At 43.3% G+C, this 21,879-nt stretch overlaps 1 protein-coding gene across 2 annotated transcripts in view; it reads left to right on the top strand.

Moving 5' to 3' along the window:
- The window catches only part of nr6a1a (nuclear receptor subfamily 6, group A, member 1a), a gene marked incomplete at both ends in the record, with an annotated part of 100,081 nt that overhangs the window by 43,254 nt on the left and 34,948 nt on the right, over nucleotides 1-21,879 (top strand). Inside the window, one exon of one of the 2 annotated variants that reach the window (XM_080765542.1) lies at nucleotides 18,458-18,481. The exons of the other annotated variant lie outside the window; for it this stretch is intronic. Coding sequence (XP_080621668.1) covers nucleotides 18,458-18,481 — 24 coding nt within the window. The remainder of the gene's footprint in view (nucleotides 1-18,457; nucleotides 18,482-21,879) is intronic. 2 annotated transcript variants of the gene reach the window in all.

Raw genomic sequence — 21,879 nt, 5'->3', positions numbered from 1 at the left:
ATGTCAAAGGATTATATCACCGAACCGCTTCTCCAGAGGAAGCAACAACCTTGAAATATATCGATTCTCAAATGAGACGGCGGTACGGGATATATATCTATATCATGGCAGTAATCTTTACCCATGTAAACACTTCTACATGCATTTTTATAAACTGGATAATAAGTAAAATACTTTGTTTTTTTACTTATTAGACACGTTTTTGTTTCATTTTATTGTACTGTTAACATTTGTATTTTATTATAATGGGGAAATATGCCTTTTGAATATACATATATATATACACACACACACACACACACACACACACACATTGTAATACTACATACAGTATATGGGTAAAAATTGCTTTATTGCTTTGTAATTACTTTTATTCCACTATTTTTACACGGAACCTGCAATGCCATAAAATAATTTACAAATTCAAATTAAGTTTCATTGTACAGAAATTGTCAGAGGAATGGATAAAGTAAACTTGTATTATTATAGATGTACCCTGCATCTAATCCAAAGAAACGGAAATCTGAAAACCAACAGAATAATTGGACGTAACTCGCAATTGCACTGGTGGAAAGTAACTAATTACATTTATTAAGTACTGTACTTAAGTAAAATTGTTGAGGTATTTGTACTTGAGTATTTCCAATACTTTTTCTTCTATTCCCACTACATCTCAGATGCAAATATTGTACTTTTACTCCACTACATTTCTAATAAAAACTTTGCTTACTAGTTAGGCTACTTTTTTTTTACAAAATATACATTACCCACTTCAGCCCTATATGCATTTTGGCCATTTGAAAATGGCTGATCTACAAGCTCACAATGCGTCGCGATGCGATGGATTGTGAGCTGGTAGATTGGCTATTTTCTAAATATTATTACACATTTGAAAACTTGAAATGGGACATTCTGCATAGTGAGTACTTCCTACTGTTGGTACTCGTGGAAAGCTATTCAACCCTCCTTTGCTATTCATGAGAACATGAGCTTTGATAAAAAAAAAACAGAATTAATAATTATATTTTTTACGGATTTTAGCTTCCGTCGCTAGCCACCGCTAGCTTCCATGGTAGAAACAGCCGAAATCCCAAAACCCAAAGTGGTCTTTAGTGGCTTTAGGCCTCAGAAAGTACCTCATGCGGCCGGGTGACTGCTCTTCTTCTCTGGATTTTTCGTTGTATTCTGCTGGCACTGGCCACAGATCGCCGCCTATGGTAACGGGAGGTTACTCAAGACCATTTTTAATTCCTGAACTTTTACTTGTAACTGAGTACTTCTATTTTGGAGTATTGATACTTTTACTTCCACCAATGCTCGATAGCCACAGCCCCCCCCCCCCCCCTCTACTAGAGTCATAATCATCAGGTTCTGATGTGATGCTCCTCTGACTCCTCCATCCTCTCCTCCTCCTCCTTTGTGCTCATCATGTAATGTGTCTACTGTTTACGTGCGCGCACATGTATACGCACGCTTTCTGTCCTCCACTCTTCCTCTCCCCCTCCCCCACTCCCCCCCCCCCCCCTTCCCCTCACTGCTGATGTCGATGACGACGATGGAGCGCAGGCCGGGAGCGCTGCCAAGTGCTTTCATTCACACCTGATTAGATCACTGTGACCTGGATAACATCGCTCGAGCTCTGCTGCGCGCCGCCCGCCCGCCCTCGCCACACGGGGACACAAGCCTTTTGTTGTAGAAAATACTGTGTCTGCACGAAATCGCCTCCCAATTAGATGAAAGACGGCGGTATTAAATACAGTATAAGATCTAAAACTATGTCAGAGTGGAGCAGAATCCGCTATACCACTTCTCTGCGTCATAACCTGGAAGCAAAAACAAAACAAAATAAACAAAATAATTACTTTTGAGAAAAGAAATGCTCAGCCCCCCCAACCCCTCCCTCCCCTCTCTCTCCCTCCTCATACCCCTCTGTGCACAACACCGGCGCACAACCAAGTATAAATCCGGCTTTGCTTGTAGAAAGTTTCCTTTTGGAAGTGGAAGTGTTGTCTTCCTTTTCACTTTGCTTTCCTTTCCTAATCACGGCAGAGTCGCAAAGGATATTTAATTTCATTGATCGTCAGGCTTGCCGTGGCCTTGACATGTTTGCATTCCTCACAAAGTTGCGTGTAAATGCCAGAGAATCTTAACGATTTAACCATGGTCTGATGTGGCATTCATGGTGAGTCACTCTGGATGCGAACATCGACGGTTGATGATGAATGTACTGTACATGTGAGAGGGGGAAGGCGAACAGGGAGGAAGTGGATGGAATGTCTTACAATGGAGTTTTTGTATTATGGATAGTGGTGTAGAGAAATGGCACTTTGGTAAACGTGACCACATTTGACTGAGGGACTGCCATTGGATTTTTTTGAACTTTCGTTTTTTCATGTCATATGAAAGCAGGGAAGCATAGCTTCAAATTGACTTATTGTTTGTGCAGTGTTAGAGATATGGCTTATAGAGTAGCCTAATGTCTTGGAGAAAACAGGCTTGAAAGGTTCACTTCTGTGGTCTCTAACATTACACCTAGCTACATGTTTAAGTATTTATTTCATATTTACATGTCGATTTCAGCTCTGACACTTATTTCAGACATGCTCTACTATGTGAAGAGTCTGCCTGTCATATGAACTCATTTTGAAAAAAAAAAGAAACGTTTTTCTTCTCTGGTGAAAAGCTGGAATTTGCGCGATGGCAGGCTCTCAGTCAAATCTGGTCACAAATGTATGTTGAGATCTTGCAGTACCGCATGATGCAGATCAGGCATTAGCCTACTGCAAGATGCTGTGACTCCCTTGACGTATGTTACGGCTTATAATTAGAACATTATGGTATTGAGGAGAAGAACAGTAGTTGGCATATTATTATTTTTTTAACACTGGTTCAGGAAGGACAGTTATGTTTGTCTACCGGGGCCGTGCACCCTACAACAGCGACATATGAGTTTATCACCATATCGGATGTCGATGAAAGCTACAATTTCACAGCGGTTTTATGGCCCACGGGTGGTGGAACGCCATTCTCCGCCCCAACCTCTCTCAACCACTGCGTCTTCGCATTAGCATGTTGTGCCGTATCGAACATGGCATCTTGGTAAGGGTGGAACAGCTAATTATCCTGGCGGGCCTTTCTGTCTAAAATGGCTCTTTGTTGTGCTAATGCACTGTGCGATAGCATCTCCGTCCATAACCTTTCTCCACGTGTACAGATAACCTGGGGGATGGAACTGTGTGTGTGTGTGTGTGTGTGTGTGTGCGTGTGCGCAGCGGAGGGTGATAGTTGCAGATTGTCTTGCAGCTGTGCCGATGATGACAGGCCTGTCCTCGACCTGCCCTCGCCTCCGCCAACAGACTGAACACGAATCGAATGCACAACTTTTTATTTTATTTTTTTTACCTGTGGGCACTTTCGCGTGCCTTCCCCTCTTGCCGTTACGCTGGTTGTGTGGATCTTAACAGCAGGCTCTGTTTGTGATCTTGACAATAAATCTCTGTGACCGTTTCAACAGAATCCACTTAAAGAAATGGTGATTAAAATGATTACGTTTTAGTTTGTGTGGCTGTAGGCCAAGCTGTCTAGAACGGGTTTTGTCTGTATATACACAGCACGCATGTGTATTCCCCCCCCCCCCCTCAAAAGTAGACCAATCATAGCTCTTGGCGCTACATACATGACATGACATCATGTTACGGCTGCACCTCCTCCACTCACAGAAGCCTGAAGTGCCTGATTATATGAAGGGAAAGTGAAAGAGTGTGAAGGTTGGGACATAATGGAACATCTCTACATGTAACGGCATTGTACTTTTTGTTGGTGAACTTAGTATGTGCAGTATAATGATCGCTATTTCCATTTGGCCAAAGGATGCACACAAGCATCCAGCCTGTCTAGTGTGACTTTGCCATTGAACTTTGTGAGTCATACAGCTTCCTTCACAAACTGCACTCGTATAAAACAAAAATATTTAACGTTTATTGATTTTTCTTTAAAGAATAGTATTTTCAAAGCAATTATTCACATATATTTCCCCCCCCCCCCACACCCACATGGCAAACGCATAAACTTAGTTAATATGAGGTTCAAGATTGGACAGCAAGGCCACGACGTTATCTGACATATAGCAGACCTACAAGTTCATAGCGCGACACTCGGTGCAGCGTTATGAACTTGTAGATCTATGTCTTGTTTCTTTCAGATTTAAATTGGAATTCGCCTTTTTTTTTAATTCCCTTGGGAAGTACAAACAGACAAAGTACAGAGTAGTAGTAATGATAACAAAAATTAAGAGAGAACAATAGAAACAATATCCATGCAGAAGCTAAATGGTTTAAATGACTAACAATTTCAAAAACAGGGTGTCTAATGCCCATCCCTTACTTATGACTTCACCTGAGATTTCACCAACAGCCTGAATTGCACTTTCTGTTCATATTTTGTTTTTATTATTTCATAATAAAAACAAAATAATAGAAGCATGTTTTTCAACCTTTGAGAGTTGACCTGAATGGTCCTGAATGGTCAGCTGCCATATCTGCCCTAGGGATAATATGCCAGCTGACAAATCATTGCAAGGTAGAGTGCCACTGCACATTGAACTGTCACTGTGAGTGACTTAAATTCTGAAGAAACACAGATGAAATCACCATGTGAAACAAGGTTGAAACTCGCCTACCAAACATGTTTGCTGCAGATGGCGTTTACAAAATGGTTGCATAAAGACGAGGATGGCTGGGTTTTCAGCCAACCCCCTCACTGCACTGTTGGGAAATCTCTGTGGGACTACCATTTTGTTCCCCGGGACAGTTCCTTATTGGCAGTAACAATAATATATTTATTAAGTTAAAAATGCTCCCTACCAGGTCATGGGTTCAAATCCATCTTGGTGCATCCCGCTTTGTCGAGTGCCTACACAAACGGGGTGGTATAAAATTGTTATGCCAAGGACCCCTAATTGATTTGTATTTGGCCATGGACCACCATTTGAAAAGATTTTGTGCCAAGAACCAGCTTTCCACCTGGAAAGGAGCCAGCTTAGGTGGTTGGGATGCCTCTCGAGCGTCTCCCTAATAGGGAGGCCCTCGATGCACGTCCCACGGGGAAGAGCTGTTGGCCTCGCGACCCGACTACGGATAAGCGGTTGGGGATGGATGGATAGACCCCGTAAAATGATGTTTTTGGTTAGATGAATAATTCTACAATACTGGGTGAGGGCAATAACAGATAATAATAATAATTAAACATAAAAAGTAAAAAGAAAAAAATAGAAAAAAAAAAAATCAACGATATTCTTGAGCTTAATGTAGACCTGCTATTGTTGAACCTTTTTATATTATGGCTTAAGTGGCTAAACAGGATCTGAATACCTAATGGTGAAATTTAACTTTTTGCTGCTGCTGCGGTGGTGGTGGTGGTGGTGGGGGGGGGACTCCCTGGAACACCAAAGACCATCTGGGCGTCCCAGGACCCTATACTTTGAGAAGTAGTTGCCTGGCCTACATCACAGGATTTACCAGAGAGTTATGATGGGTAACACCACAGTACCCTTAAATTCTTGTGTGCACCCAGAATGCCCATCATGCACTGGGACGGTTAGTGCTCGCCGATGCGCACTGGCCCGGGCTAAATGCACTGAGCCAGGTTGTTGTGCCCACAGCTCTTTTTCTGGGGGAGTCATGCCTGTTCCGTTCCAGGCCGTACGAGAATCTAGGTCACTGTGCTGCTGTTGTCATTTACAGCTCCATTTCCTTTGGTGTGCGTGTACCGTTGTTTGTTTGTACGCGATTGTTTAGTGTGCAAAAGAAAAGCAGTTAAGTAGGGCTTTTACGTAAGGGTGGGGGACGGGTTCCACAGAAATACACGCAGTATTGCTGTTGCAGAGATTCTCAGGGACTGCAGCATAACACCCCCCCCCCCCCCCCCCCACCATGCCACACTGAGAGAAAAAGGGGGAGAGAGTGAAAGATGAAATTCTCATCCTTGGTTCAGATCCCTAAGAACCCTGGAAAGGCAGGATCTTATTATCATAGCAAATATGCAGTGTGCGGAGTGGGGGGGAGATTAGATGCGTCTTGCCTTTGAAGTGTATTTTCCGACCATTGTGCAATGGCAAATTCCATCAAATGTTGGAGAGGAGCACTGATAAGAGGGGATGGGGTATGAATGCCGGGGCATTAAAATACGTCATTTTCGCAATGAGATGAAACACTTTCCCCAACTCTCGCTAAATGAAAATATTTCCCCTCATTTCAGCAGTGTCATTCACAAGTGTATGGTGGCAAATCCATAGATACTAAAATAACAATGTGCATTGGCAGTGGCTTGAATGAATGCGTTCAAATGTGTGTGCAATAATGTGGATTATGGTTTACAGAAGGCAAGAAGCGTTGAGGTACCCTTTTGCTTAGTGGCACTTGTATTTTTGTTTGCCGTCTCCCTCATAGATAAATGATGCTTACACTCTTGAACTACTTTCAACCTGCCATCCTTATTTTCGGCATGTCTTTATTGGTGAAACTTATGGAAACGTATTAAGAAATGGCACCAATTGCAGATCTACAAGTCATCTAGCCCTAAAACATGGCTTGTCATATTTATGACAGTCATGAAGCAACGGATGCCAGTTTTACATTTACACTGAAAACGTGTACATAAAAATTCAGATTTCAAATATAACCCATTTAGGCCTGACGTCGAAATTAAAAAAATAATCTTTTTAAAATGTATTTTATTTCTGAAAAAATGTTTCTATCATTGGTTCTCAATATTTCATGTCAAGGACCCCAACAATGATATGTAATATGCCACCGACCCCCATCTGAAAATATGTTGTTCCAGGAACACCCCAGAAGCAAAGATTTAAAAACTGAGACTGAAAGAATATATATTCAAAGATTTGAACTACATTTTCACGATTTTTCCAAAATAGCAGTTCGTAGTGTGGCACTCTGTGCCGCGCTATGAGCTTGTAGATGTGCTATTTTTCAATAGCTAAAGTATAACATAATGCTTTAAACACCAAAAGGGGTTCCCGCCCAGAATGGGCACAGTTGCACACCGGGAACGCACTCGCCTATTAGTTTGTATTGGCAGTGCGGTCAGCGTGCCTACTGTATATCGAACACACCCAGTGTTTCAAAGTACAACACTCCGACCGACCGACAGGGGCGCGCGTAGTTGAAAGCCAATGGCAAAAAAACAGCTCTGATAAAAATGCCTTTATACTTTATATTAAAAATCTGAATGTTTATGTACACGCTTTCAATGTAAATGTATAGCGATCGTGTAAAACAAGCCATGACGCTCGTGAAGTATACGAGCGTCATGTGAACCTCAAAAGTCCTCAAAGCACTGCGATGCGACGCTGAGAGCTTGTAGATTGGCTATTTTTACCGGTACAATTATAGCGAGAGTCTTTCAGGCCAGTGACCGATGTGGCTCCACAGGTGGACAAGCACGGATGTCCACTACAACATTATTATGAATTATTTGTTTTACATTTATTTTGAAAGCCTGTATATACAGCCACAATGCAAGCTCACCATGTTTTTGCTGGTCTGTTGACCGTTGAGATTAGCTTGGAAGTATAGACCTGGCCAGAGGTTCCCAACCACCGGTACACGAGTACACGAGAAGGGAATCCCACATTTTACCGACCGTCACCAGGATTTTCGAAACGGCAGTGAAAAGTTGACTCATCCCTGGATGAAAATACCAAGGATTCGTCACAGACTGGTTTTATAAAGCGCTTCGAGTCTGTGTTACTTCCGTGTTGCGTAGCATAACCGTGACGTCACTGTTCATTCCTTGGTATCTTTACCTTGTGTTCAGCGCAGCAGCAGCAGCATCAGAACAACAAACTATTTAGAGGTTAATGCAGAGATCAAAACCATGATGTCTTGAGCTTAAATCCAGCAGAAGACGACATGTCACGTGTCTGTCTTCCCTCCTCTATGACCCCTTGTTATTAAGTGTATGTCTGCTGAGGTGGAGTAAAGAAGAATATCATTTTCTCTTTTCTTTTTTTCTTATCTAAGAGATACTGTGGAATGCTAAGAATTGGTCCACTTGTGTGCCTGTTTTTTTCCTGTCGGTCGGAGGAGGAGAAAGGGTCGATCTGGTCAGGAAAAGCTCCCAAAGTTGTTGATGTTTGAGTTTGTAAAAAAAGAAAATGAAGCCAGGGCTCAGATTGCAGGCGGCAGAGACACAGAGGTGGTGCTGGGACTTTGATCTCACAGCGCCAGTGCGTTCTCCTCGTCTCCCTTTGAACTTCACATCCAAAAACGCGGCTGCGGCTTCTTGGAAGTCTCTGGGGTTTAGGGTGGGGGGTTAGGTGTCGGGATGAGGCCGACATGGCCTTGGTCCTGTTTTTTTGGGGGTGTGGGGTGGTTGTGGGGTGACTGGGGACCGCCTCTACCCCCCCCACCACCAACACATACACACACACACACACCAGACTCTGGATTGCACAGGGTCAGGCAGGCCGAACGGACGTCCCACCCAGTGTGTGGCGGAGTTTTTGAGCGAGCGAGCGGGCGGCGTGGGTGGGAGGAGGAGTGTCCCTGGGGAGGAGGTTTGCGGAGTGACAGCCCCCAGGCCTATATGTCTCAGATCCTGTTGCAGCTCCAGACCAAACACAAACATGGACAGACCTGCTGGAGGTGTCTCAACATGCCCTGGGCCGCGGGAGACACGCACAAAGCGTTGGTTCTCCACGGCGGGAGATGGTATGGGGGGGGGGAGCCCATACCACACCACACCTCATCTCCACCTGGCATATTCTCTGATATCTTTGAGAATAAAACATTACTGATGCTTTTGTTGGATAACTAGACACACATGCTATATAAGACTTTTTGGGGGGATCGGGAGGAGTTGGTCATGTGATTGGGAGCACTGCTGCTCTTGTAGTGTGAACGGGTCAATGAGTCAATCAGAGCATCCTGATCCAGTCTTTTAGCCATCTGGGACCGGAGGCCATGAGGGGAGAGAGAGCTAGGCAGCTGCTGCCACATTGCAGAGTGAAACAGGTGAACAATGTTAGAGAGAGAGAGAGTGGTCCATGTAGTACTATTTAACGTATGATATTGAAATCCTATATGAAATGGTGGATGGTTTGCGATCTCGAATTCCATTTTATTTTCCCTTTTAGAAAAGCAGTAAATGAGAGTAAAAAATCACACCCGTGTGAAGTGATGGGCGCTATTGCGCTAATATTTTAAAGTCTGAATCATGTTGATTAGGTGATGTAATAATGATGTAAAACAAACTGTGCCAACACAAACATTAAATTATCTTTATTGTTAATGGCATTTAATGTTTGTGTTGGGGACAAGATGACATACATTTTCCCTTTAAACATTTAACCTGTATATAGGAGGGGCTAGCGCCCCTCAAAAAGAGTTGTGCTATAAGACAGGATTTGATTGAATAAAATCACTAGCTGAAAGAACTCTGAACTGCATTTTGTACGGTACGGATGTTTGTATCCTGCCTCAACGTTATGCTGTATTCACACAGGCAGATGCAACGCTACACTAGTACACCTAGTCACAGACAGTGTAGTCGTTAAGCAGCAGTAGGATGATCCCTCTGGCTGCAGCTGTTCGTTTATCACTAGAGCACAACCACAAACGTCCAACACATATAAAATAGTAAATGGTGCATTTATATAGCGCCTTTATCCAAGGCGCTTTACATAGACACCAATGGCAGCGGAAACCATGCAAGGCACCAACCAGCACATCAGGAGCAATTAGGGGTTCAGTGTCTTTCTCAAGGACACTTCGACACTAACTCTGGGGGAGCCCGGGTTCGAACTGGCAACCTTGCAGTTACCATCCAGCCACTCTACCCCTGAGCCACCGCCACCCCTCATATACAATGAATTACTCACCTAATGCTGCCTGCAGGTCCCATGTTTAATTCCAGCGTGTGTAACCTACATTGTTTAAGTGACAGATAGTTTTCATATTGTAAATATGGTCGCTAACGTGGTTTACCAACTAGCACTTTGACAGCTAAAAACTGTCATCTAGCTTGTTTACAACTGAAACAAACTTCCTGTCCTCTGACTTCCTCATCAAAATAAGAGCCACTTGTAATGATTAGTCAACACTAGTTTTATTTCTTATTTTTAGTATTACTTACAGGACGTTAACATCTCATTTGAGTTCCTTTTGAGTGCCTGTCAGCATTCTCTAAATCCCTTTCTCTCAGCTGTTGGTGTGCAAATGTGCCTCCATGCCTTTGATCTACCGTGCACCAAAACGTTTTGACGACGCATGCGCACTGGCCCACCGCTTCTGTGCACCCCTGTTTATACACTCTTAACCCATTCTGGGCGGGAACCCCTTTTGGTGTTTATAGCATCATGTTATGCTTTAGCTATTGAAAAATAGCAGATCTACAAGCTCTTGTAATTGGGTTGGTGGCCAATTACATATAGTTTTTGGGGTCCTTGACATGAAATATTGAGCACCACTGATACAGAAACATGAGGTATTTTAGAAAACTGTCAGAATTTAGAAGACATTTTTTAAATTTCGAGGGTTAAGTTACAAATGGAAGCCCTTTCTTTTTGCCATTAACCATGTCAGATATCACCATAGATTCATTGTTGTACCCGTTGTGGAAGTCCCAGACTCGGCGGAAAGCCAAACGAGTTTGATGAGCTGTTGTTGGCTAAGGTCGGTGACAGGATAGGTCCGGTTGGACACGAACTACAGGTGCTCCATCCCAGCTGTGGATCGCATATCTGTGTGTCTGGTGAGTCGCAGAAAGTTTTATCATTATTATTAGATTGTCGAAATCAAGAAATCTTTACTATAAGGCACGCTGATTGGTTTTCTAGACGTAAGTAAACTCAAGTTGGGATATTTCAAGTCGAGTGAATTTGCAGAAGAGCTGAAATTAATTAATTCACATTTAGTTCGGTTCGCCCGATGCAGAGTCATGTCAAATCACATCTTTGTATTTATTTAGTACACGATCATAAAAATCACACCCGTGTGAAGTGAGTGTTGCAACTCCGTGTGGGGGTCCCCGGAAATTCCAGACCCACAGGACCACGGCCAGGGTGCCTTCCCGGTTCCAGCGAGCCGCCCAGTGTCCGAAACTGTAGAGAAATGAGTTACCATGTGAGGGTCCCCGGGGAGTCCCCGGAACATCCAGACCCCCAGGAACGCGCCCAGGGGGCCGGGCCGATTCCGGCGAGCCGCCCCACGTCCGAAACGGATGAGAGTTTGTGTGGGGGTCCCTCTACTGTACTGTACTGTCACTGTACTGTACTGGCACACCAGAAATCATCATACAGTTAATGTGTGTGTGTGTTAGGTTGCGCACAGGTGGTGAAAAACTATTCAACGATTTGTGCCACATTTTCACGATTTTTCAAAAATAGCAGATATCTGCTATTTTTCAATCGCTAAAGCATAACATAATGCTATATAAACACCAAAAGGGATTCCCGCCCAGTATAAATGTAACCAAATGAACCCAGCAGTTACATTTGTGCACTTTCACATGGTTCTCTGCTAAATGAGAACCATGTGACTTTGTTGTTGCCCTGAGTGTGCACTACTCGAAGAAAACAAAAAGAGAACAAAAAAGTTAATTGAGATCCCTACATATACAAGCATTTAAACAGTCTTTTAGTCTGAGCTCAGTCGCCTTACTAGTCTCCAGAGTTTTGTTGTGTTATTCTTTTCAGTTACTTATTCTTTACAGTACACAAGTACTGCTGCAGGATAGCTCTGTGATGGACAACCTCCGACAGCTCCGACAGATTCTCCTTGATTTGTATGATCTCTTGAAGAAGGTTTCGCAGCTTGTTTTAGAAACAGAGTTTCCGTGTTTGACGGCTGTCACATACTGTGACCCCTCCTTCGTCAACCCTGGCCTTCATCAAAATAAATAGGGCCGACTCAGTCTGAGAGCATGGCCGTCCTGGCGCTTCCGCTCGCTCTCTGTGTGTTTTGGCATGCGACACCGTCACACGACGGAGCATAGATTGGGCATCCAGAGACCCAGAAAAGAAAGGAAAACTGTCGAGCGAGATGAAAATCACCCCTCCTCCTCAGGAACAAGCTGCTTGGTGGTTGGTCGTGCAGTCTCAGTCACTGTGTCTGTGTGATTGTGCTGCCCCCCCCACCCCCCACCCACTATACCGCTTGTGAATTATTGAGCTGGTTTTGGGGAAGCCGTCCCACTGAGCGTGGCCTGGATATTTTTAGCCCAGAGTCCCTAAGTGGAGGTCTGAGAAACAACACTTATGGGGGAGACACTCCCTGTTTCTCGACCATACAACCCCCCCCTCCCTACACACAGACACACACACACACACACACACACACACACACACACACACACACACACACACACTCTTTTCATCTCTTTAAATATAAAGCTCTTTTCTCCCCTCATTTCTCCTGCCCTCTTTTGGCTTGATTTACTCCTCTGGTCTCCCTCCAAGTGGTTTTTGAGCCCTCCTCCTTCACTGATCAAGAGGATGAGTCCTTGGTGGTGTAGCGTAAACACAATGTCTGGCTCATTAAGGGCTCTGTGCGAGCCGTTTCATATTTCAAGACTACACAGTAACAATATCCTTGGTGTCAATTTAAACACATAACTTAAGCCCTATATAATATGTACTCTTTATATGATGAGTATCTAAAAATAATGTTGCAATGCAAGGGGTTCAGTGGGAACGGGAACGAACGGCATTTCATATTCTGTGTGTGTGTTTATGTGTATGTATGTAAATTGACAAATACAGTGATTCTGATTCTAACCGATCTGCTATTTATGTTTCAGCACTTTTCACTATTTTGTACTCTGGTTCCCAAACTGTTTCACATCAAGGACCCCCAAATTGATACTAATTAGCCTGATTAGAAGAGATATGCCAGGGACCCCCATAAGAGAAGAATTTTACAGCTCTAGCGGTGATTCTCAACCATTTTAATTTCAAGAACCCTCAGTTTGATTATGCATTAGGTACGGACCCCAATTTAATGGCATTTTCTACCTCTGGGACCCCAACGGGTCCATTTGGTTCCATTTGTACACTCTCTGGTTCCTAACTATCATTTAGCTGGGGACCCCCCAGAACTCCCTCAAGGACCCCCGGGGGTCCCTGGACCCTACTTTGGGAACCGTGGCTCTAATGTTTGCCAATAATGGCAGCATGGCCAAAGTATAGGGATGTCAGGTTGAATGTGGTTTACTGTGAGACTTCTGTAGCACAGTCAATTTTACACTCTATTTTCACTGAGGATTTCCTCGGTTTAATGTTGTCATGGCGACGGCTTACTCCCAGGTGCTTCCATCTTTGTTTTCATGTTAATGAACTGGCAGCATCACTCCCTTCCTCTAGTCTTGTACAGCACTGTTCCCAAACTGTGGCTCGGGACCCATGTGTGGGTCACGGACCAATTTTTATGGGTCGCGACTCGAGTAAAGATTCCATTTAATTTTTCTACATAGAAAAATATATACATTTAAAAGAATCACACCCATGTGAAGTGAGGGGCGCTCTTTAATCCATGATCTTGTTCCGGCCAATGAGAATCTGTGTCCTCACCTTCGTCTTCAATGTTTGTGTTTATGCAATGTTTATGTATACACACACACACACTCAAAACTTTCCATTCATTGTCAATGACATTTCATTTTTGTGTTTGTGTTAGGACAACGTTTGTGTTTACACGCACACTAAAAGCTGGACATGGAAGGGGATAGCGCCCCTCAAAAATATATTGACATTTTGAGGGGCGCTAGCCCCTCCTATAGACAGGTTTAATGTTCAAAGTTTGTTTAGTAAACGCATTGACAATAAAGGGACGATTTACGTCATAATGTGTCGTCTACGTCATATTGTCTCTTTATTGTTAATGGCGTTTAATGTTTGTGTTGGCACCGTTTCTTTTATATCACCATTACATCACCTAATCAACATGAGTTAGACTTTAATATATTAGCGCCCCTCACTTCACATGGGTGTGATGTTTTTTTTTCATTAGACATTTCCGTCCTACACAAACATTAAATTCCCATTGACAATGAATGGAGAATTTTACGCAAGTGTCTGAGCAAATAGGCATTGTGTCCGTTTTACGTCGTCATGATGTGCGATGATAAGATCGCCCCTCGTCATGGGTGTGGTTTTTTTCTATGTAAAATAACGTAAGCAAACCAATCTAAGAAATTAAGTAAATGTAATAATAATAATTAAGCAGTAGTGAAAATGGCTGAACTACAAGCTCACACTGCTCCGCGAAGATCTGCTATTGGATGTGCTTTAGAGCTGGTATTTTCACTAGTTTGGGTCCTAGAGGCCACTGGTTCCATTGTTTGGGGGGTCCCCAACAATGGTTCTAGAGGCCTCTGGTCCCATTGTTTGGGGGGGGGGGTCCCCAACAAACTTATTATAACACTTTAGAACAGTTTTACGGGATGCACACTAAGATTAGACACACCAACAGACCGACATGTGAAAACAATGGTCAGACTACCGCTTGAACTGCGCTGCTCCCGTGCTTGCGGTTATGTTTAAAGGAGAATTCCATACTAGAAGGCTTACTTACCTTTTTTTGTAGTTGTTGCGTCCCCACCAAAGAGGTCCAGGTGTTCTTTTGTGCAAAGCGCATTATTAGGTATTTCCCCTACCATAAGCCCTCAATTAATTTAATTTAATTGCATTGAATTGAATTGAATGGGGCATTGGGGTGTTGTGCTAATTCGCTTATTGCCATCGCTCAAAAAAAGAGGCACACTTTACTACTTATGTCGATGGAAATAAGCGAATTTGCACAAAAACCCAACCCAGCGCCCATTGAGAACTTATGGTAGGGGAAATAGCCAATAATGCACTTTTGCACAAAATAACACCTGGACCTCTTTGGTGGGGACGCAACAACTACAAATAAAGGTAAGAAAGCCTTCTAGTATGGAATTCTCCTTTAAGGTTAGGGTTTGAAATAGGTTGTCGATGTCGGACTAATGACTGTCTGACCACCATATTTTATATTTCGGCTCTTCAAAAATAGTCGCTCTGCAAGCTATTGTGTTTTGTTTTTAAACGATTGAGCATTTTGAGCAATTTGGAATAACTTTGAACATTTTTGACAAACATCTTCTCTTTATGGGGGGTTCCGGTCCATGGTACAAGATCTTTTCAGAGGGAGGGTCTGTGTCTAGTACATATCAATTTGGCGGACCTTGACACAAACCTGTTTGAAAACCAGTGTTCTAGGCTAGCTTGGAACTGCAGCAGTTCAAACAAGGTTTTGTCGCAGAAAAATGCATTTAATACTCAAGATGTGTGATCACATGGGCGGGTTAAGGTATAATTCATATGTCCCAGATCTCTTCAGAGAGTCCATTGCTTCCAAAGTGTCCCAACTGCCTCCCCTCTTTCAGAGCTTTCCAGTCTGGGTGAAGAGGGCCCATTTATAATTTAAAATCCCTCCATAATTCATCCCTTTCCACTCCATGCTCCTTGCTCCATCCCTCCTTTCTCATCTAGTGCAAATTAGCATGAAATCTGTGTCTGTGCGACCCAAAACGGAAACGAAGCAAACAGGCGAACGGAAAGAGGATAGAGGGTGTATTTGTGTGTTTGTGTGTGTGTGTGTGTGTGTGTGTGTGTGGTGATGGTGGTGGGGGGTTTAAGTCATGTTCAGTGCGATGGAGATGGCTCAGTGCTCATTTCCATAGCAAAGAGTGTGATTTGATGTTTTATGACATATTGAGTCTAATTTGTAGCCTAAAGAACTAAACAGCTGTGGCCTATTTTTGTTTAGCTGCGTTGCAGTGATGTCACCATCTCGCTCTCGGTGGTCAGTGTGCAAGCGCACGTCAGGAGCGGTTCGCTCGGTGCAGGATGAGGAGGGCGCCACGGGTTGTTAACGGCCATCAGATTAATCCGATAAGTCAATTAGGCTGTGCAATGTTTACTCTAAAGTACACAAGGATGATCGTTAAATGTGTATTCGTGCACTGCTGTTCAATTGGATTTAATGCTCTTTTACCATAATGTTTTATTTATTTTTTACAAAACATTCACATTGCTAGATGATATTATCTGATGCCAGTTGTATAACTAGGCTTAAAGGTCTCTTTTGTGACTGTTTAAATTAAAATAACATTTTAACTCAAGAGTTAAATTAACACATTTTGCTGTGTACTCTTGAAATGGTTAGGACAAGATGAAAATAAACTGTACTAGTGTTGTTTTCAACTAACAACAGATGACCTTGTTGGAGAATATTATAATCTTGACATCTTGAATTACTAATGTTCAGGTACTGGTCTTTTTTATGGCATCACTTTGCAGGAGTCTAGCCGTCTGTACGAGCGTTTGTCTTTCTCTTGTCACAACACTACTATATCTTTATCATAATATGTGAAATATTTCGTTTTATAATGGATGGATGGTTCCGATTGCGATGGTTCCGATTGCGCTAAAACCATGCCCAATTTTGGAGTCGTATGTCCTAGACATCGTAAATGACCCATGATGACACAAGCTAGCCAGAGGGGGTCCGAGATGGAGCCATGCCATTCCCATGTAGAATTCTTGGCGTTTTGTAACTCACAGTCGGTGTATATAATGTTAGCATGGCCCCCATGCTAAGGCACCTAAACCAGAGCCCCAGAGCATGCCAGTGGTGTTGTGAGAAAAGTCCTTGGGTGTGCCTCTGCGATTTCTGTGACAACTGTACAAAATATTAGTCTTTTTCAAGTGTGTGTGTGTGTGTGTGTGTGCGTGTGTGTGTGTGTGTGTGTGTGTGTGTGTGTGTGTGTGTGTGTGTGTGTGTGTGTGTGTGTGTGTGTGTGTGTGTGCAGCTAATCTTGCATACCACTAGACGCATCGGGATCATGATATCACATTGTCAGGTGATAGCATGGGATCTACTGTATAGTCATGTATTATTCCGATTTTTTTCCCCTTCATATTCCATTCCCATTGGCTATGATTGCCTTCAATTTCAGTAATCGTGAATGCAGCGTCCAATCCCTAAACGGAGTCAAAAGCTATTGACCTTGGACCCATAGGTGGCGCCACAAATGCTACATGTTTATTTTTCACCGAATTCATTGGGTACACTTATGAGCTTGTGAATCATGTGGCAATGATCGTCAAACAGGTTTTTGTCTAAGCCTATTACTCTAATTACAGATGGATAATATTTAAGCCTTAAATAATATTGAGAGAGTATATGTTATTGTCGAGGTGCCTCTATAGAGAAAACCTCCAAAAGCACTTTTAAGTTAGGCAACCTCTCTGGCAGAGATATGCGCTCCCTGCGGTTGGCCCTTTTGTAGTTTAATCAGTAATTTGTCCAGTGGTGGAAAAAGTACTCAATTGTTAGTAAAAGTACCAACACTGCAATTTAGAACTACTCCGTTACAAGTAAAAGTACAGAATTGAAAATGTACTTGAGTAAAAGTGCAAAAGTATATTCTGCATCAAAATGTACTTAAAGTACTCAAAGTAAAAGTACTATTGCAGAATGTCCCACTTCACAAGTTCAAAATGTGTACAAAGTATATTAAAAATAGCAGATCTACAAGCTCACAATGCGTCGCAACGCGACACATTGTGAGCTTGTCCATCGGATATTTTCAAATGGCCAAAATGTATAGTGTTGAAGTGGTTAATGTATGTTTTCTAATCAAAATTAAAATCGCCAAAGTAGCTAGCAACTAAAGTTTTCAAATAATTGTAGTGAAATAAAAGTACACATTTTGGCTCTGAGATGTAGTGGAGTAGAATTAAAAGTACTGGAAATTGGAAATACTCAAGTAAAGTACAAATACCTCAAAACTGAGTTTTGAGGTAACACTGAATTTGTCCAACTAAATTCTCAATACAGACGTCAATTCTATAAAAGAAAAAGATGTATGTATGTATATATATATATATATATATATATATATATATATATATAACCACCAACCTCTAAACCTGCTGTCCCTTTGTGTATTTATGTGTATTTATTTTGGTACACACAAATACAAATGTAAAACAAAAAAGGAAATATATGGCAGATCTACAAGCTCACGATGCATGACTGTGATCGACTTCTGTGGGCTCTTTTTGCTATGAATACCAGTATGCCTTGAGATTTTGTTTTGTACATCCGTGTGCTCTTTGGCACAAAAAAAGTTTGAAAAGGACCGGTGTACACTATGGTACAATGCAGCAGTGGGATCAATGTGTGAGCATACCAGCGCTCTCTAACAATACAGGCCCCAGCATGCCTGGCCAAGTAGCCTGGCGCTCTGCATAGACAAAACAAAACTCATGAAATCGCTCGGAGGGCTGGTTTGAATTTGATTTGTGTGCTGGCATAAAAAGATGTTCATTTTTATGTCATTGTCATGTGTTGTCTTTGCTGCTGTTGATGATATGTACTGATTATGGATTTTTGTTTTACTGTCTCCACAGATGCAATCAATGAAAGCAATTTGGGTAAGTGGCACGCTCTTGAGTCATGACTCAGTTTTTATTTCACAAACCATAGTTTGTAGGTGCAATGGGAAGAATACAAATGTTTGTTTATTACGGCTGCATGCCTCACAATTATAATAATAATTTTATAACATCAATGGTAAATGGTGCATTTATCTAGCGCCTTTATCCAAGGCGCTTTACATAGATTGTGCATTACATTCACCCATTCACAGACACACACACACACACACACACACACACACACACACACACACACATTCATACACCGATGGCAGTGGAAACCATGCAAGGCACCAACCTTGGTAGCAATTAGGGGTTCAGTGTCTTGCTCAAGGACACTTCGACACTAACTCTGGAGGAGCCTGGGTTCGAATTGGCAACCTTGAGGTTACCATCCAGCCACTCTACCCCTGAGCCACTGCCGCCTGCAATAACATGATATCCTGGCGGATGCCATGTACTACCATTTCACTCACAAATGTGTAGGCCTACACTCTCAAAGTTTACAGACTTGCAAGGGTCCATTTGGTTCCTAATTATAAAGCATCTGGGGGACCCCCTGGAACCAGACTGGGGGTCCTGCTCGGACCCCTCCTTGCTAACCACTGCTGTAACCCTCAGACAGGTAGGTATGTGTCTGTGAGGATGATAATGTATGATTAACGCAGTACCACAGGATGTCGGGTAAAAGCATGCAGGTTCCTTGCATTCCAGGATTCCACCTACTGCACTGTGGAATGTTCCTGGGAAGATCCGGCTCAATGAGAGTTGTGAAAATAAGTACAAGTGTTTCATTTAAGATGCTTGTGGTGCCCCTTGGGGCAGACTTTACTTCACTAGGACCAATTTAAACAAGCCCTACATGAGCCTTATTCGCTGTATAACAGATGGCAAAAATAGCAGATCTGGTCAGCTTCAAGGTTCAAGCTCACAGTCACAGCCTCAGGCAGAAAATCTGTAACGATCAAAATATTGCTGTAGTTCCAATAACCAATTGAACAAGGAGCTTTATACCAATACCGGTACATGCTATTCATGTACTCCTCTTCTGCTTTATATGTCCTTTACCTGGACATATCGACTGGGCGTGTGTGCGTGCACTTGGTTTCTTCAAATCAAAACAAAACCTCCTAAACTTGACTGTCACTTTTCTTTGGTTGCCGTAATAACTTTCTTGTACTTGGGCAAACATCATGCCCCTCCTCGTGTGGGACTACACTGAGGTTGAAAACGAGCACGTCAAAGTCTTTGCACACAGTATTTGACCCAGGGTCTGTGTCACGGATAGCCATGATGGGTTCATACAGGGGAGAGAAAGACTCGTGCCTTTCCCCTCTCTCTCTCTCAACACCAGGAACTGAAACCAGTCTAACCGGCCTACTCCTTATTCTTGTGTCCCTGCCTTCCTGATTAGAGGTCTCCTCGGGGCGTAATGACAGAATTGTGCTGCTGTCAGTTCCTGCTGCTGAGAGTGGGCTAATAGTCACGTTAGCCCTGCGCAGCGTGTCATTAGCTCTCCACCCGTAGCCCCAATGAGGGCTAAGTCTGTCATTTCAGGGCTAAATCACAGGGGCACTCAGGAGATCACAGTCACACCGGTGAACGCTCTGAGGCTGCAGTGTTTTAGCGCCCACCCTTCCTCCCTGGCGCTGTGTCGCACTTGATATGCGCAAGCTTCTACGATATTGTGTTCTCGCGGAGGAATTGCTGACATTGACACTGAGAAAGAGGGATGGAGAGAGTGACAGATATTCCGATTGGGGGCTACTGATACTGGGATCATTTCATCAAAGTTCATAATTCAAAACACACTTGCTCATTTCTGTTTCCGCGATCGAATGATTCACGGTTATCACTCCGATGATTAGCGGGCTAGCGCGGCAGCCATCAGAGCTCTCGCTAATCTGCTTTGATTATTAGCCTAAGCCTCCCCACGCTGGGCTCGAGGAGTGCACGCTGGCTGATGAGAAATTACGCCGTACTCATATTTGTATTTATGTAACTTTGGAATTGCTTGTCAAACTGATACTGACAGTGTGGTTCACTTCATATCCTCCCTGCGGAGTATCTGTGGCCTTCATCCATCCTCGCACATGACAGACGGACGTCCTTGTGAATTACATCTGGACGTTTATTATAATAGAAACGGCTGCACATTTTACAACCTTATTGGTCACACTGGGCACATTTTCAAAATAAGTTATTATTATATATTTTTTTAATGCATAAAATGGCATATCTACAAGCTCACAATGTGAAGTGTTTATGAGCATCTACAGTAGACTGGCTTTTGGAATACATAAAGTATATAGGGCTTAAGTGGTTAATATTAACAGAAAAAAAGAACTTGCCCTGAAGCCAAAACTTCATAAGAAATAAAGCTGATCATGATAGAATTAACAGTTATTCGAGGGCTGCGGCTCCATAAGGCGATAAGAATTGAATCCTTCTTGATCCATGCGAGTCCATCTTAGCAAAGCCGTGGATGGATCCGCGTGTCAGTGAAGTGGACCCCCCCGATCAGCAGCAGTGATGAACGAGCACGGCCACGTTATTATCATTATACAATACATAACGCATCTTTTAACTGCGGCGCCATGACCTTTCTCTGGAGATTTGTTGTACTGCCTAACTTTGCCCTTTTACTGGGGCATGTTGTGTAAGCGAGGGGTTGCAGCAACATGAATAACATTGGTATTTGTGCGACAGGCTGCCTGCCGCTGAGTGGAGAGCTAACTGGAGCAGGAGAATGGTGCTGTTCGGCGAGGTTCACGGCTGTTATTCCTACAGGCCATGAGCGTGAAGGCAGCTAATGCCATCTGACAGTTCTGGAGCAAGAAGAGGAGGGCTGAGGAGAGAGGGAGAGATGGAGGGAGAGAGTGAGAGAGAGGGAGGGGATGGGGGTGTTAAAAGAGATAGAGTGGGATGGATGGGGGGGGGGGGTTATGGCAGGAGGGGGGGGGGGGGGGGGTTGTTGGATGAGGGAGAAATAGGGGATGAGCTAGATATGGACAAAGCGGGGATGAGCGATGTGGGAGGGGTTGGGCCAAAGAGGCGATACTGTAGGGACCCCTATTGTTCGCCGCAACGGAATATGTCCTCTGAGATCCATTGATTTTTATTATTTTTCAATGTGAATTTTTACATTGAACGTGTCGTTTATCACACAAATCTAAATCTCCTCCTGAAGCGCCCACCATGAACCTCAGACTTAAAAAGGTGGGCAGATGGAAGTTGACAATCTCGGTTTCAGGAATCCCAGCTCCACTGTGTGTAGTCTGCATTAGCGTTAAAGACCGCCTCACTCCGGGCTGCCATTTTGAGAGCCAGCCAGTCTTTCAGGGAATTCCAAAGATGCTCCCTCAGGACAGACAGACAGACAGACAGACAGACAG

The sequence above is a fragment of the Protomyctophum bolini genome (genome assembly GCF_963924005.1).
Source record: "Protomyctophum bolini genome assembly, chromosome: 6".
In the NCBI taxonomy this organism is placed as follows: Eukaryota; Metazoa; Chordata; class Actinopteri; order Myctophiformes; family Myctophidae; genus Protomyctophum; species Protomyctophum bolini.
Note: the sequence above shows the minus strand (reverse complement) of the source record. Positions and strands in the feature narration are given on the sequence as shown.